This window comes from Micromesistius poutassou (genome assembly GCF_964030765.1).
Source record: "Micromesistius poutassou genome assembly, chromosome: 1".
Lineage (NCBI taxonomy): Eukaryota > Metazoa > Chordata > Actinopteri > Gadiformes > Gadidae > Micromesistius > Micromesistius poutassou.
In genome coordinates, this window is record NC_140271.1 from 9,669,828 (window position 1) to 9,683,117 (window position 13,290).

The window sequence follows — 13,290 nt, forward strand, 5'->3', positions numbered from 1 at the left end:
CTACGCACAGAAAACAGTATATATACCAGTATAAATACCCACAGAGGCGTTTTCCTAAAAGCTGTTTTAAATGACCAAAAACTGCTTTTTGACTCTGACTATCCATCTTGTTTATTTATTGTATCATCATCAGCCATCATCCGGAGCCTGGCTGCCCACAGCCTGAACCCCGAGCAGCAGGAGCTGGGAGCGTGGAGCGGGACAGGCGGGGACAGCGACGGCCACCACTCGAACCAGCTGCGGCTCACCCTGCTCCTGCAGTTCCTGGAGAACCTGGAGAAGCTCATGTACAACGCCTACGAGGGCTGCGCCAATGCCCTCACCGCCCCGCCCAAGGTGCGTCTGCTCAGCGCTCCCTAACTGAGAGCTCCTCACTGTTGGTTTTGCTATTCAAGCCTAAATAACAAACGGCCATTTCTTCTTCATATCTTGATGCAGAATTGAAAATATTGATGTAATATTTATCATAATTTATTTATTTTTTGATTTTGACTGGCACTGTATAGAAATTCTTTTGGAAATGTTCTATGAAGTATAGGCATTTCCTTTCAATAAACCCATTCATTCAATTATATTTGACAGACTGAGTTATGTGTTATGTTTGTGTGTATACTAGGGTTTGGGTTAAGTCCGGAGTATACAAAGATGTGTTCGTTAATCATAGTCAATCAGAATACCACAAACTATTGTACTTCTTCTTCAGGTGGTTCTCTATGCTACAGAATCACGGATGCATTTACATTGAAGTAAGTTTAGTGATGGGGGGTGTATTTTTAACCTTGTTTCTTCTGTCCTTCCTCAGGGCATAAGGACGTTCTTCTATACAAACCGACAGACCTGCCAGGACTGGCTGACCAGAATCCGTCTGGCGTTGATGAGGGTGGGCCTGCTCTCTGGCCAGCCCGCCGTCACCGTGCGCCACGGCTTTGACCTGATGACCGAGATCAAGAATAGCAACACCCAAGTATGTTAGGGAAACGGGAAAATACTAATGAATGAAAAGGTGCTGTAGGTACGATTTGAGAGTTGTAAAGCGAGAGAGCAGAAGAGGATTAAGAGTAGTTGAGAGAAAGGTTTGCTCCCTCCCTTTCTGTTTCTCCATCAATGAGAAGTGTTGCATTTTACTCATCTGTGATTGACAGAAAAATGTATTCCCCAAACCAATCAGTGAAAGATGCCTCAAAACACACACACATACTGTTTCAATCAAATTTGTCTCGTACAGAGGCCAATGCAGTCAACTCTAAACCGATATTCGGATGGCTGTGGCATTCCTAACAAATTACACTCAAATAAATCTCTTAAATCGAACCTACATTTCCTATTTTAAATATTGATTTCATGTAGAGGTTATTTTTCTATGGTTGAAGTGAATGTGACCACTGCCCTCCTTCTCCTCAGGGCCCGGAGCTGGAGGTGCCGTTGATGATGTTGGTGGAGGCTCTGTGTGAGCTGCGCTGCCCCGAGGCCATCCAAGGCCTGGCTGCCTGGAACCTCTGCAACACGGGCAAGAGTCTGGCCTGGCTGTCCTCTGTGGCCCTGCAGGCGGAAGGACGGTAAGGGCTTGGGGGTTATGTATTTGGATATCGGGTATTGCTGGTTGACGTCATCGGAGGACAAGCACTGGTGTCGCTCATAACTTATTATGGATCTGCTTCCTTTTGTAAGGGCCTGTTGCGCTAGCTTAGCATAGTTCAAACGTAGTCTAGTTATAACAGATGGGTTTACTAAGCCTGGGTTAAAACATTACTAATCACTAATCGTCACTGGGTACACAACACAAACTAGTTATTACGTAGGGTCCCATTGCACGGAACCCAGCCGCGGAAGCCTGGTTGTACCCAGGGTACTGAGCTGGTTTAACTTTTCAACAAAGCTATTCTACAGTATATAAGTGCGGTATAGGAGTACAACTGTGCCATACAAATCAATGTCCTCTCCAGTCTTCTCAAGCACTTCCTTGTTTAAATCATAGCTTGTTGTTACCACTTGGTTGCTGTTGTTAAACTTCCGCATTACTAAGTTTTTACTTGTTAGGCCATTACTTGTGTATCGGTTGTGCAGTTGAGTTAAGTGAACTGCTAGTTTGAAACAAAACTTGTGGTTACCAAGAATATGGTAACGACTTTACATAATTTGAGAAGCACAGAAAATGCCAAACTGAGGTATGTTGTGTTGATGATTTTGCATTTAGTGTTCTATGTCCTTTATTGATGGCTAACATGGAGTGTTGCGTGTTCTTTGTGTTGTAGCTTTGAGAGGGCCGCTGTGGAGTACCAGGAGCAGCTGACCGCCGTCACAGGGATGGACTGTTCCATCCAGGGCTCTGGACGCCTGCTGAAGCTATCCACCGCCAGTATCTGCACCGGAGTGGCATCCAGCCCCAAGCACACAGGCAACGGTTGCTATATAAAACCATATATATTTAGTGTACTATAATAAGCCGTTAATGGTGATCAAATGCAGACTATTTATAGAAGGTCTTATGTTCTATGATCATACGTAGCAGCAGTCTGTTATACAGAAATAACAAGTATTTAACAAAGCCATGGAACAAACATGGACTGATTCTCATTTTGTGACTGGAAAGTAAAAGGCTATCAATGTGCTGTGTGCTAGAAGAAACAAAGCCATCTTGCCTTTGTCGAGTTGGTCTGTTTTTAAAGCTTTATTTTATTTCATCCACACAGGCGAAGGCAGGAAGACGGTGCTGCTGAAGTCCACCGAGTGCTCCTCGGAGGTGCTCAACTTCCTGGCCAACAAGGCGTGCCAGTGCTACGTGGCGCTGTGCGACTGGCCCTCGGTGCAGGAGTGGCAGGCCAGCGTCCAGGCCCTCAAGAAGAACTCCTCCGCCGCCTCCTCCTCTCCGCCCGGGGTCCACCTCAAGATGGACTTCAACTACATCCAGGCCCTCAGCCACTTTGAAGACGGAGACTTTGAGGAGTGCGGCGCCCAGTTGGAGCTGCTGCCCGGGGAAGACTGCAGCCTGCTCAGCGCCACCGGCTCCAAGGACAAGCTCGGTAACTACACTCCCCTCTCTCCACGGTTGGACAATGGCGATGCACATTGCTTGCAGGGTTCCGTTTTTGTTGTGGGGTGGCACATTTAGTTTGAAAGAAGCTGTTCCGTTTGGTCACTGTTCTGTATTGTATACTCTTTTCAGATATTAGGACGAGTTTGAAAACATAGGTCAGTTTGAGTCGTGTGTGTATGTAGTTAGCGACCCGCACCCCAACCCTAGGAGCCGTCGATTGTGAGTGAACGCAGTACCCCCCCCCCCGCCCCCTAATCATCTTTCTTCTTCTTCCTTTAGTTGACGTAGCTCTATAGTATGCACTTCCCTGATTTGTGTTTCTACCGTTTGACTCATGTGTGTATGTCCATGTTGTGGTCAGATCTGAAGCGCCTGCTGCCCTCGGTGCTGAGTCTGGACCCTTCAGAGCTGCAGAAGGCCATCGAGGTGCAGCTCCTCCGCAGTGCGGTCAGCGCCATGACCGTGGCCAACAACCAGCAGGAGCACAAGGCCACACAGAGCTCAGAGTAAGGATCGTCCTCAAGTCAAACGAGTCACTGTCATGTCAAGTGATCAGCTGTTCCGTCAGCCTGGTCGCCACGTTAGGCCAGGTTGGGGGGCTGTGTATGCTCAGCGGTTGACTTGCTGTACACCCTCACCATCGCTTCTGTGTGTGAACAGTAGTTTTCACTACTCACTGCTACTACTTTTACTCACTGGGACATTTACCCACATTGTCCAGTGCAGTGCAAACCTTATATTATATATGTTATTAAGGTTATATTATACATTACTTTTTCCTTTTAGGAAATTAACTTTTCCCTTTGCGCTTTGAGCACAAAGTCAACCAAAAATAACACATTAGGGACTGTTGTTTGAAAATGTAAGTTTAAAAGCAGAACTTAAATCCGGTCTGCCACCTAATCTGTCCATGTAGGAACTGGGATTTGAAGTAGAATATGTTCTGGATGCAAATCAAGCCAATTCGAAGCAGTACAGTACTAACAAGTGTACAGTTGCACCCCTAGTTTTGATGCACCCTCGCTTTCGGTTCTCAGCCTAACCGAGTTCCTCTGGATCAAAGCATCTTGCTGTCATATCACTGACGAGTTCCCTGGCTTCCCTGCAGAACCCTGGTTCGCTACCTGAAACAGACGGGCCGCATCTCCCTGGGCCCCCTGCGTCTCTCCACCCTCACCCTGTCCAGCTCCCTGCCCAGTGTGTCCACCCTGCAGCTGCACTGCACCACCGCCCTGGACAACACCCTCACAGGACAGGAGGTGCGCATCCCTCTCCTTAAGATGTAACAATCTCTCCCATATGCACCCCGTCCGTCGACCCCAGTGTACCATGCTGACTTCTGTGTTCATCTTCACGTTTCTCGATAGGACTGTGTGATCCCCCTGGACAGCGAAGCTCTGAGCTCCTGTAAGCAGCAGGACGTGCAGCCATGGCTTCAGGCACTGCGCTACACTGTTTTCCAGAGACGGCTACTACTCAAACTCAAAGGTAAAACTAAAACAAAACGAAACATAAAGCGATTTATTTTTATTATAATATTTTTTTTGTATTGAAAACTCAATATATTTGGCAAAGGTCTTAACATTTGAGTCTTCTTACAACCAAGCTGAAATTAAGTGTTTCGAACAATCTTTGTTCCAGGTTCCTCTGCGGCGATCGACGGACACTTCATGGAGCTATGTCTCGTGGCTGTGAAATTTGCCCGTAAACAGGGCAACGTTGCCCTGGCGACCCGGCTCCTGAGCCAGTGCAGCAACCCGGAGGCGAAGACGGGAGGAGACGATGAGCAGACGCTGGCCTCCTCCCTCCGGTGCCTGAACCTGGAGGGCACAGCCGTGGAGAAGTGGGGGCCCGAGCTGGAGATGGAGAAGGCCAAAGTGCTATACACGGCAGGTGAGGGGAAGAAACTAATTTGGTGTCGCAATGAAAATGAGCGATCCAGTGTGACCGTGGAACCCGGTTCCTTTCCAGCCACGTGCAGTGTGAATGTGAATATTACCAGATGCTTCCTAAATGAGTACACACAGTATTGTCTACAGCTCAAGATGGAAATTATAAAATGATAGAGGATGGAAAATAAAATGGAAGTCACCAAAATCCAGTAATTCAGTAATACACGTATGAAATGTGAAAAGACAATAAGTACATTTGTCTGAAAAAGAAGTCACTATGGAAAGGCTGTTCATAGAAACAACTGGCAAGCTCTTACAAATGCTAGGTTAACCCATTCCCTGTATACAACAACAACGATGGCTAAGATAAGACGCTACACAATGCAAAGTACCTTTGTTTTTTTTAAGCAACTCTGCGGTCCTGACATCGGCAGGGACTTGGAATTGTGTTCAGCATCCCTTCACCACCCCTTTTTCTGCCACCCCAGGCCAGTCTGTGTCAGCCATGGTGGCCCTCAGCTCGTGTGCGCTCTCCTACGGTCACCTGGGGAAGTGTGAGCCGGCGGCGTGCCGCTCCGTCCTCAACCTGTGCAAGTGGCTGCTGGTGGACTGGAAGGACTTGACCCCGCAGCTCAAACAGGCAAGGATTTAAGAGCCCGGAGCTTGATGAAATGATGGGCGCATATAATGGCATGCATGCGTCACTTTGAATTAACTCACACACTTATTCTTGACTCGTTCAAAATCAACCTGTATTTTGAATTTTCCAAACTGGTTCTACAAGTAACATATCAGTTGATTATGCTTGTTCTTAACTTTCACGAACACACGCTCACAAAATTCAACCAGTGGAAATCGGCACGTTTATGTATAATTTAGGGTGTTTATTTCCTGTATTTGCGGGCGTTGGCTGAAGCGGACGTGGTACTTGTTTTAGTTATACGTTTATGTATACACAAGTAAGATCAATTGAAGTGAAAAATGTGAAAACTTTTTTTGCTTGACGGGTAAATGAAGGGTTCAAAACACCAATTTTTGTGTTGGGGTTTCATTTTCTTGTATTTTTGTTCCACATTTCTAAAAGGCATTCATCTATTCTTGTTCAATCATACAACAACCTGTGATCCATTGCTTTTGTCCAGGTGGTGAACAACACGTGTGGTGTCAATAGCACCACCAGCGTAGCGCCGGGCGCTGCATCACTCCTTAGCCGCAACATTGCTGCCCTGCTGGCCCTGCCCCTGGGGGAGCTGGGCACCTCCCGCATCACCACGGAGAGCACAGGTCAGGCCCTCACACCGCTGGGCCGGGGGAGGGGGAGGCCCTCACACCGCTGGGCCGGGGGAGGGGGAGGCCCTCACACCATCAGTGGGTCGGGGGAGGGGGAGGCCCTCACAGCGCCGCTGGGCCGGGGGAGGGGGAGGCCCTCACACCATCAGTGGGTCGGGGGAGGGGGGGGCCCTCACACCATCAGTGGGTCGGGGGAGGGGGAGGCCCTCACACCATCAGTGGGTCGGGGGAGGGGGAGGCCCTCACACCATCAGTGGGTCGGGGGAGGGGAGGCCCTCACACCATCAGTGGGTCGGGGGAGGGGGAGGCCCTCATAGCGCCGCTGGGCCAGTGGAGGGGGAGGCCCTCACAGCGCCGCTGGGCCAGTGTGGAGGGGGAGGCCCTCACAGCGCCGCTGGGCCAGTGTGGAGGGGGAGGCCCTCACAGCGCCGCTGGGCCAGTGTGGAGGGGGAGGCCCTCACAGCGCCGCTGGGCCGGGGGAGGGCAGACTGAGCAAGAGGGCTCGGACGCAGAAACACTTGACAAAGAAAACCATAACAATAGGATATTTTGTACACGCAATTGAATTATCCAAATTTTTTAATAAAAATACATAACAATAAAATATTTTCTACAAGCAAAGAAAAAGATCCGAAATGACATAAGAAGAATACAATTACAACAATCAAAATTACAAAAAGCCATTAGTTCAAAGGTACATAATTGTGTACAGCTAATGATTGCACATTATGTTGCACTAATTTACAAAGTTCTACTGCTGCTCTTGCTGTCGGTCATGTGTGCCATGATCACACACACGCAGACCATTGATGTAGCTTGAATTGGCTTTAATCTGCGTTATTTCTCCTTTTCCCTTCTGGTCCCTCCAGTGAGCGTTGGTGTTGGGGAGGCAGACTTTGTACTCGGCCAGCTCTATCAGCTCTCCACCAGTCTGGCTCCAGAGATGGCCAAATCATGGGCCGCCCTGGCCAGTTGGGCCTATCGCTGGGGAAGGAAAGTGGTGGACAACGCCAGGTTAGTATGTGTGTAGCAATAGACAACTGTTGCAAGGGGAAATTATAGAAATCACTCTTTGTTTACAAGGTTGCAGTGGCAGTCTGATTGGTCCAGTTTGCCATCAAAACGACCCTTTGTGAAGTTAACCAACATATGAGAAGTTCACTTTATGTATGTATTTGGTGGTGGGGAAGTGACATTTTAGCCAAATATGCGAAATGGGTGAAATGCTACTTTTTTTTCTGCTGGGTGTATTTATTAACTTGTGAATATATTAATAAACATTGTAGTTCTGGAATTAAGTATATAGTTTAAATCATTGAGGCGATCAAATATTGCTTCATAATATGTCAGTGAATGAAACGTGAATTTCTGTTCAAGCTTAGTGAAATGGCATTAGGTAGAGGGCATCTTACATTATTTTATCTTTATATACAAACAATAAAATCAATCATAATATTATCTTTTGAGGCATTTTCTCAACTCGATTGTGGGTCTTTTGCAGTTTTCCTCCATCCGTGCGTGGCTCTTAACATATCTGCTGGTTGTATCTGGTCTGACCCTGCAGCCAAGGGGAGGGTGTTCCTCTGCTCTCTGGGGAGAAAAAGGAGATTGAGGAGCTGCTGCCAGACTCTAGTGAGGAGGATAAGAACGCCATCTTCAGCATCCTCGGACAGGCCATGTGTCGTCCGGCCGGCATACAGGTCGGCACTTAAAGTTTTCACTTAAATGCATCAAGGCTCTCATCCATACCCCTGAATGCTGCAAGCTACAAATGTATCATAGAATGTTCTTGTGGCTTGCTCCATACATCGTATAATGAAGCTCCATAAATCCTAGAATTTACCTGTGTAATGAAGCGCCATACACCCTAGAACACAGACTTCAATACATCAAGCCAAGGCCTACCCTAAGTCCGCTGGAGGACCGGATTTGGACAATAAGATGCGTGCCGGTTTGTTTCCAGGACGAAGACCTGGCCCTACAGCAGGAGGATGAGGAGGACGACCTGGTGGACGTCATCTGGAGGCAGCTGCTGGCCTCCTGCCCCTGGCTGGGGGAGGCCGGCCCGGCCGTCACCGAGGGCCTGATCCGGGTGTGGAGGAGGGTGGCGGACCGCATCTTCAGCCTGTACCGCATCGCCTGCACCGCCTACTTCACCTTCCTCAAGCTCAACGCCGGCAAGGTGAGGCAGATGGTTTATTTCCTTTACTTGCGTAGTACACTCATTATAATTATACGTTTATACGTACATGAGTAAGATCGAGTAAGTTAAGAGAAGAATGTGCAAATGTTTTTGCTTGAGGCCCAAATGAAGGGTACAAAACACCAAGTTTTGTGTTGGGTTTTGATTTTCTTTCTGTTTTTGTTACACATTTTTAAAAGCTGGCTTCTCTTGAATGCATTTGCCTAGAAATAAATAAAGTGTAGCGAACTCGTCCTAAACTCGACATTTCGTTGTTTTTTTAAAATCAGGTCCCCGTCAACGAGGAAGACCCCAAGCTTCTGCTCTCCAACGACTCGTGCAAGCAGAGCAATGACGACATGATCGTCATGGCGACCCTGCGTCTCCTGCGTCTGCTGGTGAAGCACGCCAGCGAGCTGCGGGACGGCCTGGAGCTGGGCCTGGCCTCCACTCCCACCGCACCCTGGAGGGGTACGCCGCCAGACACACGCATGCAGACACACACACACCTCTTTTTGAGAACTTCAACCTTTTTCAATTATTTACAAGTTACTTAATGCTCCACTCTCTCTCCCCCTCCTCTTCAGGTATAATCCCCCAGCTGTTCTCTCGTCTCAACCACCCCGAGGTGTACATCAGACAGAGCATCTGCAGCCTGCTGTGCCGAGTGGCCCAGGACTCCCCGCACCTCATCCTCTACCCTGCCATTGTGGGCTCGCTGTCTCTGGGAGGGGACGCTCAGAACACGGGTACGGCTCGCTGCCCTGACCCCTCTATTGCTTTGTGTCCATTTATATTTTATTAATAATTGATTACTCTTTTTTTATTTTATTGCTATAATAAAGTGTTCTTGAATAGCGCTATATAAAACATTACTATTATTTATGCTCTATTAAAGTTAATTAATCCTCTCTCGCTCCCGCTCTCTCAGGGAGCAAGCTCCCGTCCGGCCTGACCCCCTTCCTGGGTGTTCTGCCGGTGGAGGGCGAGGAGGAGCCCAGCCTGCCCACCTCCCAGGAGAGTGGCGGCGGGCGCGAGGGCAGCGGAGAGGACCTGGCTGCGCTGTGCTCCAGCCTGGACCAGGCCATGATGCAGGACTGCTACAGCAAGATCGTGGAGAAGCTCGCCTCAGCCAACCCCACCATGGTGGTGCAGGTATATATACACACACACACACAGTGGTACCCTTTAACTTGTGGAGATGGTGAACAATCATGGAGGAATTATTGTTTTGCACCACTTTCTTACAGGTGAGGACTAATAATGCAATGTGTTGTAAGTAAAAGTACTCGTTTTATACCAGTTTCTGGGCAGAGTAGGGCAAGTACACACACACACACCATGCTATCTGTAAGGATGTATAAGGCCATTCCCCAGCTTTGTGGTATTTGTCCTCCAGGTGCAGCTGTTGGTGAGTGAGCTGCGCAGGGTGACTCTCCTCTGGGACGAGCTGTGGCTGGGCGTGCTGCAGCAGCAGCACATGCACGTGCTGCGCAGGATTCAGCAGCTGGAGGAGGAGGTCAAGAGGGTCCAGAACAACAACACGCTGCGCAAGTGAGTTTGAGAAAGGAGCATCCTATAATGATTATATTTGACCATCGATTCAGCTGCTAGTCATCTCACCAGCTTCCATTGACTTTGGCAGTCAGATGCTATCTTGGTTGAATTGGAGCACTGTGCTGATTTGAGAAACACTTCTCATTGGGACTGTGTAAAACAGTCTTAATTCCCCAAAAGTCAGAGTGCTCCTCCCTTTAATTTGTGGCAGTTAACACAGCCGAAATCTAAAATGGGGATCATGGTGTGGAAACGCACCGCTCACTGTCGCACGCTTTCCTAGGGATGAGAAACTAGCCATCATGCGCGAGAAGCACTCGGCCCTGATGCGTCCGGTGGTGTTCGCCCTGGAGCACGTGTGCAGCATCACAGCCGCACCCGCCGAGACTCCCCACGAGACCTGGTTCCAGCAGACCTACCGGGACGCCATCAGCAACGCACTGGAGCGCCTGCAGAGCCCGAACAACCCCGCCAACCCCGCCAGCAGCTGGGCCCCCTTCAAGCAGGTAGCGGAGTCTCACTGAAATGACCCCCAAATAACAAATATTATACTGTTGTAGTATAAATCGTTGTACATATTCATACAAAATGCTACAAATATATTTTTGCATGCTTTTCTTTTGTAATATGAAGGGAAGTAAAAGGTCAACATTTATCAAAGTTCCTGAGGTTTTTTTACAGTTCAGATTAAAACAATCAAGTTTAAGAGTATAAGAATGACAATGGTTAACAGAAACTCCTGGCTATTATTTTGAAGATCATGCTGAGCCTGCAGCAGCGATCCCAGAAGAGAGCCAGCTACCTGCTCCACCTCAACGAGATCAGCCCCCGCCTGGCCTCCATGGCCGCCACAGAGATCGCCATGCCGGGGGAGGTCTCCGCCACAGACGCCATAACCATCCAGAGCGTGGGGAACACCATCACCATCCTGCCCACCAAGACCAAGCCCAAGAAGCTCTTCTTCCTGGGCTCGGACGGACGCAACTACCCCTACCTTTTCAAAGGTGGGTGACATCTAAGTTACGATATTCTACTGGGCAATTCTATTGGTTTTGTTTTGTTTACCCATTATACATCATATGCACAAAACTACAAAGCAAATGACCCCATATCTTTTGCACAGATATAGGACCTACATAGGACCTAGATTTAGGGCATTTGCACGCTTTTATCCAAAGCGACTTAAAATAAGTATATTTGTCAGAAGACAGAGAAACAATATATCAATAATAATCAATATATCGCTCTCCTTACAGTAAGGATGATCATAGAACCAATTGCCCAAGTACTTACGATTGCTAGGTTAACCCATTCCCCTTATAAAACAAAGATGGCTCATTTAAGATGCTACACAATGCTAAGTACTATTTAAGTGCCAGTACGTACAACATACAATAATTGCGCACATTGTACAAGGATGTCCAAGAAGTGCGTAATAGGAGGAACAATATGTATGAAGTGCTTTAGTTTTTCTCATTTCAAGGCCTCATTCTCAAACAAAGGTCTTAATGGGCTCAATCTATTTTGCAATGAGAGGGAGCGGCTCCACGCTACGGCTGCTCAGACACTCTTCATGTCTCCTTCCCCAGGTCTGGAGGACCTGCACCTGGACGAGCGCATCATGCAGTTCCTGTCCATCGTCAACACCATGTTCACCAAGGTGAACCAGAAGGAGCAGCCCCACTTCCAGGCACGCCACTACTCGGTGACGCCGCTGGGCTCCCGCTCGGGGCTCATCCAATGGGTGGACGGCGCCGTGCCGCTCTTCGGCCTCTACAAGCGCTGGCAGCAGAGGGAGGCCGTGCTGCAGGCCCAGAAGGTCAGACCCTTGAAACACGTTCAAGACTTGACGACGGGGTCTTTACAATGTAACCGTAAAACATCACAGAAGGGTTATAAGCGACGACACGCCTACTGAAGTATCTTTGCCCTGACGTTTTGTTACTATGCATCTTAAAAGTCTGCTCTTAAACTCTCCCTGCATTCCAATACCCATACAGCTTTCTAGCATACTATTAAGCAGAGATGTATAAAGTACTAGAGACCCAGACTTAAGTAAAAGTACAAGTACTGTATCAAAAAAGTGACTTGAGTAGAAGTAGAAGTGTTCTTTAAACACCCCACTTAAGTGGAAGTACTAAAGTATTCAAAATGTTTTGTACTTAAGTATTGCAAGTAGTTTATTTGAAAATGTACTACTCAAGTACTGAAAGTAAAAGTATTGTGTTATGTTTATATTAAAGAAAGCAGTCAAAAGTTTGAATATCATATTGTTTATATTATCTCAAATATTTAAACTGAAGGACACACAATCCCTTTGGCTGTAGCAGCAGTACAAGGACAGGAATACATACAGAGCTGTTCAAAGCTGCCAAAGGCCACATACAAGTGTTTATGTAAAGACAAACAACTAAAACATCTCAAAGGCCAGAGGGCTATTTCAAGAAAACGGTGACAAACATGGGTAAGTTAAAGAACAATTCTGGTATTTTGAACATTGAGTCCCTTTCTGGTTTGTCTAGGTTGAAATAGAGTGGTTGACAGACATTTTGACTATTGCTCCTGTCTCGGGTATTTGGCTCATTTAGAATCGCCCCTGCCTGCTTCAGAATGGCTGGCGACGTGTCCTTAAAACAACCCTAAACGTTTGTTTTCAGAAATGTGCAACTCACCTAGTGGTTAGTGGTGTTTGTTGATGTTCCAAATCAAGTATCGTAGTGAAATACAGTTTCTGTCGTGTTTGATTGCTATTTTATCGCATTTTGTAAATCCATTGATTTCTGTTCGGATTGCTCGTTGGCCGGAAATGGAAAGGGGGGCTGTTTACGTTTGGTTGTAGTCTTTTCGTTCGGTTCTAGCTCGACTGTTGAGACGGAGAACCGAACGAAAAGACTACATCCTCATCCTCATCCTTTTATCCGGGGTCGGGTCGCGGGGGCAGCAGCTCAAGCAAAAGACTACAACCAAACGTAAACAGCCCTCCTTTCCGTTTCCGGCCAACGAGCAATGAGTCTTCCAACAGAAATCAATGGGATAACATTTTTATAATTGTAACGATTCAGCACATGAAAAATGTATTGGAGTAAAAGTATTAAACTCATCAAAAATATGTAGTGAAGTAAAAGTGGAAGTAGGAGAAAAAATAATACTCCAGAAAAGTACAGATACAGCATTTTAGTACAGTAGTGAAGTAGATCTACTTCATTACTATCCATCTCTGCTATTAAGTATGCCAGATGGGTAGCCCTACAGGTGTGCTAGTCAGTGATATCACCCTTAGTATGTCCCAATTGTATGCATACAGTGAGAAGCAGTACGTACTTTGTAAGGGTAGC

The 13,290-nt window shown here is 47.4% G+C and overlaps 1 protein-coding gene across 4 annotated transcripts in view; it reads left to right on the forward strand.

Annotated features, from left to right (window-relative positions):
- The window catches only part of smg1 (SMG1 nonsense mediated mRNA decay associated PI3K related kinase), a 46,461-nt gene that overhangs the window by 17,673 nt on the left and 15,498 nt on the right, over positions 1 to 13,290 (forward strand). For 3 of the 4 annotated variants that reach the window (XM_084488192.1, XM_084488190.1, XM_084488193.1), the window contains 21 exons: positions 134 to 336; positions 803 to 964; positions 1,402 to 1,556; positions 2,253 to 2,401; positions 2,691 to 3,020; positions 3,396 to 3,540; positions 4,143 to 4,293; positions 4,402 to 4,522; positions 4,676 to 4,927; positions 5,415 to 5,566; positions 6,069 to 6,210; positions 7,086 to 7,230; positions 7,781 to 7,916; positions 8,180 to 8,398; positions 8,689 to 8,869; positions 8,986 to 9,147; positions 9,330 to 9,553; positions 9,798 to 9,952; positions 10,239 to 10,461; positions 10,713 to 10,959; positions 11,545 to 11,774. In XM_084488192.1, the coding sequence (XP_084344318.1) occupies positions 134 to 336; positions 803 to 964; positions 1,402 to 1,556; positions 2,253 to 2,401; positions 2,691 to 3,020; positions 3,396 to 3,540; positions 4,143 to 4,293; positions 4,402 to 4,522; positions 4,676 to 4,927; positions 5,415 to 5,566; positions 6,069 to 6,210; positions 7,086 to 7,230; positions 7,781 to 7,916; positions 8,180 to 8,398; positions 8,689 to 8,869; positions 8,986 to 9,147; positions 9,330 to 9,553; positions 9,798 to 9,952; positions 10,239 to 10,461; positions 10,713 to 10,959; positions 11,545 to 11,774 (3,884 nt within the window). The remainder of the gene's footprint in view (positions 1 to 133; positions 337 to 802; positions 965 to 1,401; positions 1,557 to 2,252; positions 2,402 to 2,690; positions 3,021 to 3,395; positions 3,541 to 4,142; positions 4,294 to 4,401; positions 4,523 to 4,675; positions 4,928 to 5,414; positions 5,567 to 6,068; positions 6,211 to 7,085; positions 7,231 to 7,780; positions 7,917 to 8,179; positions 8,399 to 8,688; positions 8,870 to 8,985; positions 9,148 to 9,329; positions 9,554 to 9,797; positions 9,953 to 10,238; positions 10,462 to 10,712; positions 10,960 to 11,544; positions 11,775 to 13,290) is intronic. The other variant, XM_084488191.1, reaches the window with a different exon arrangement.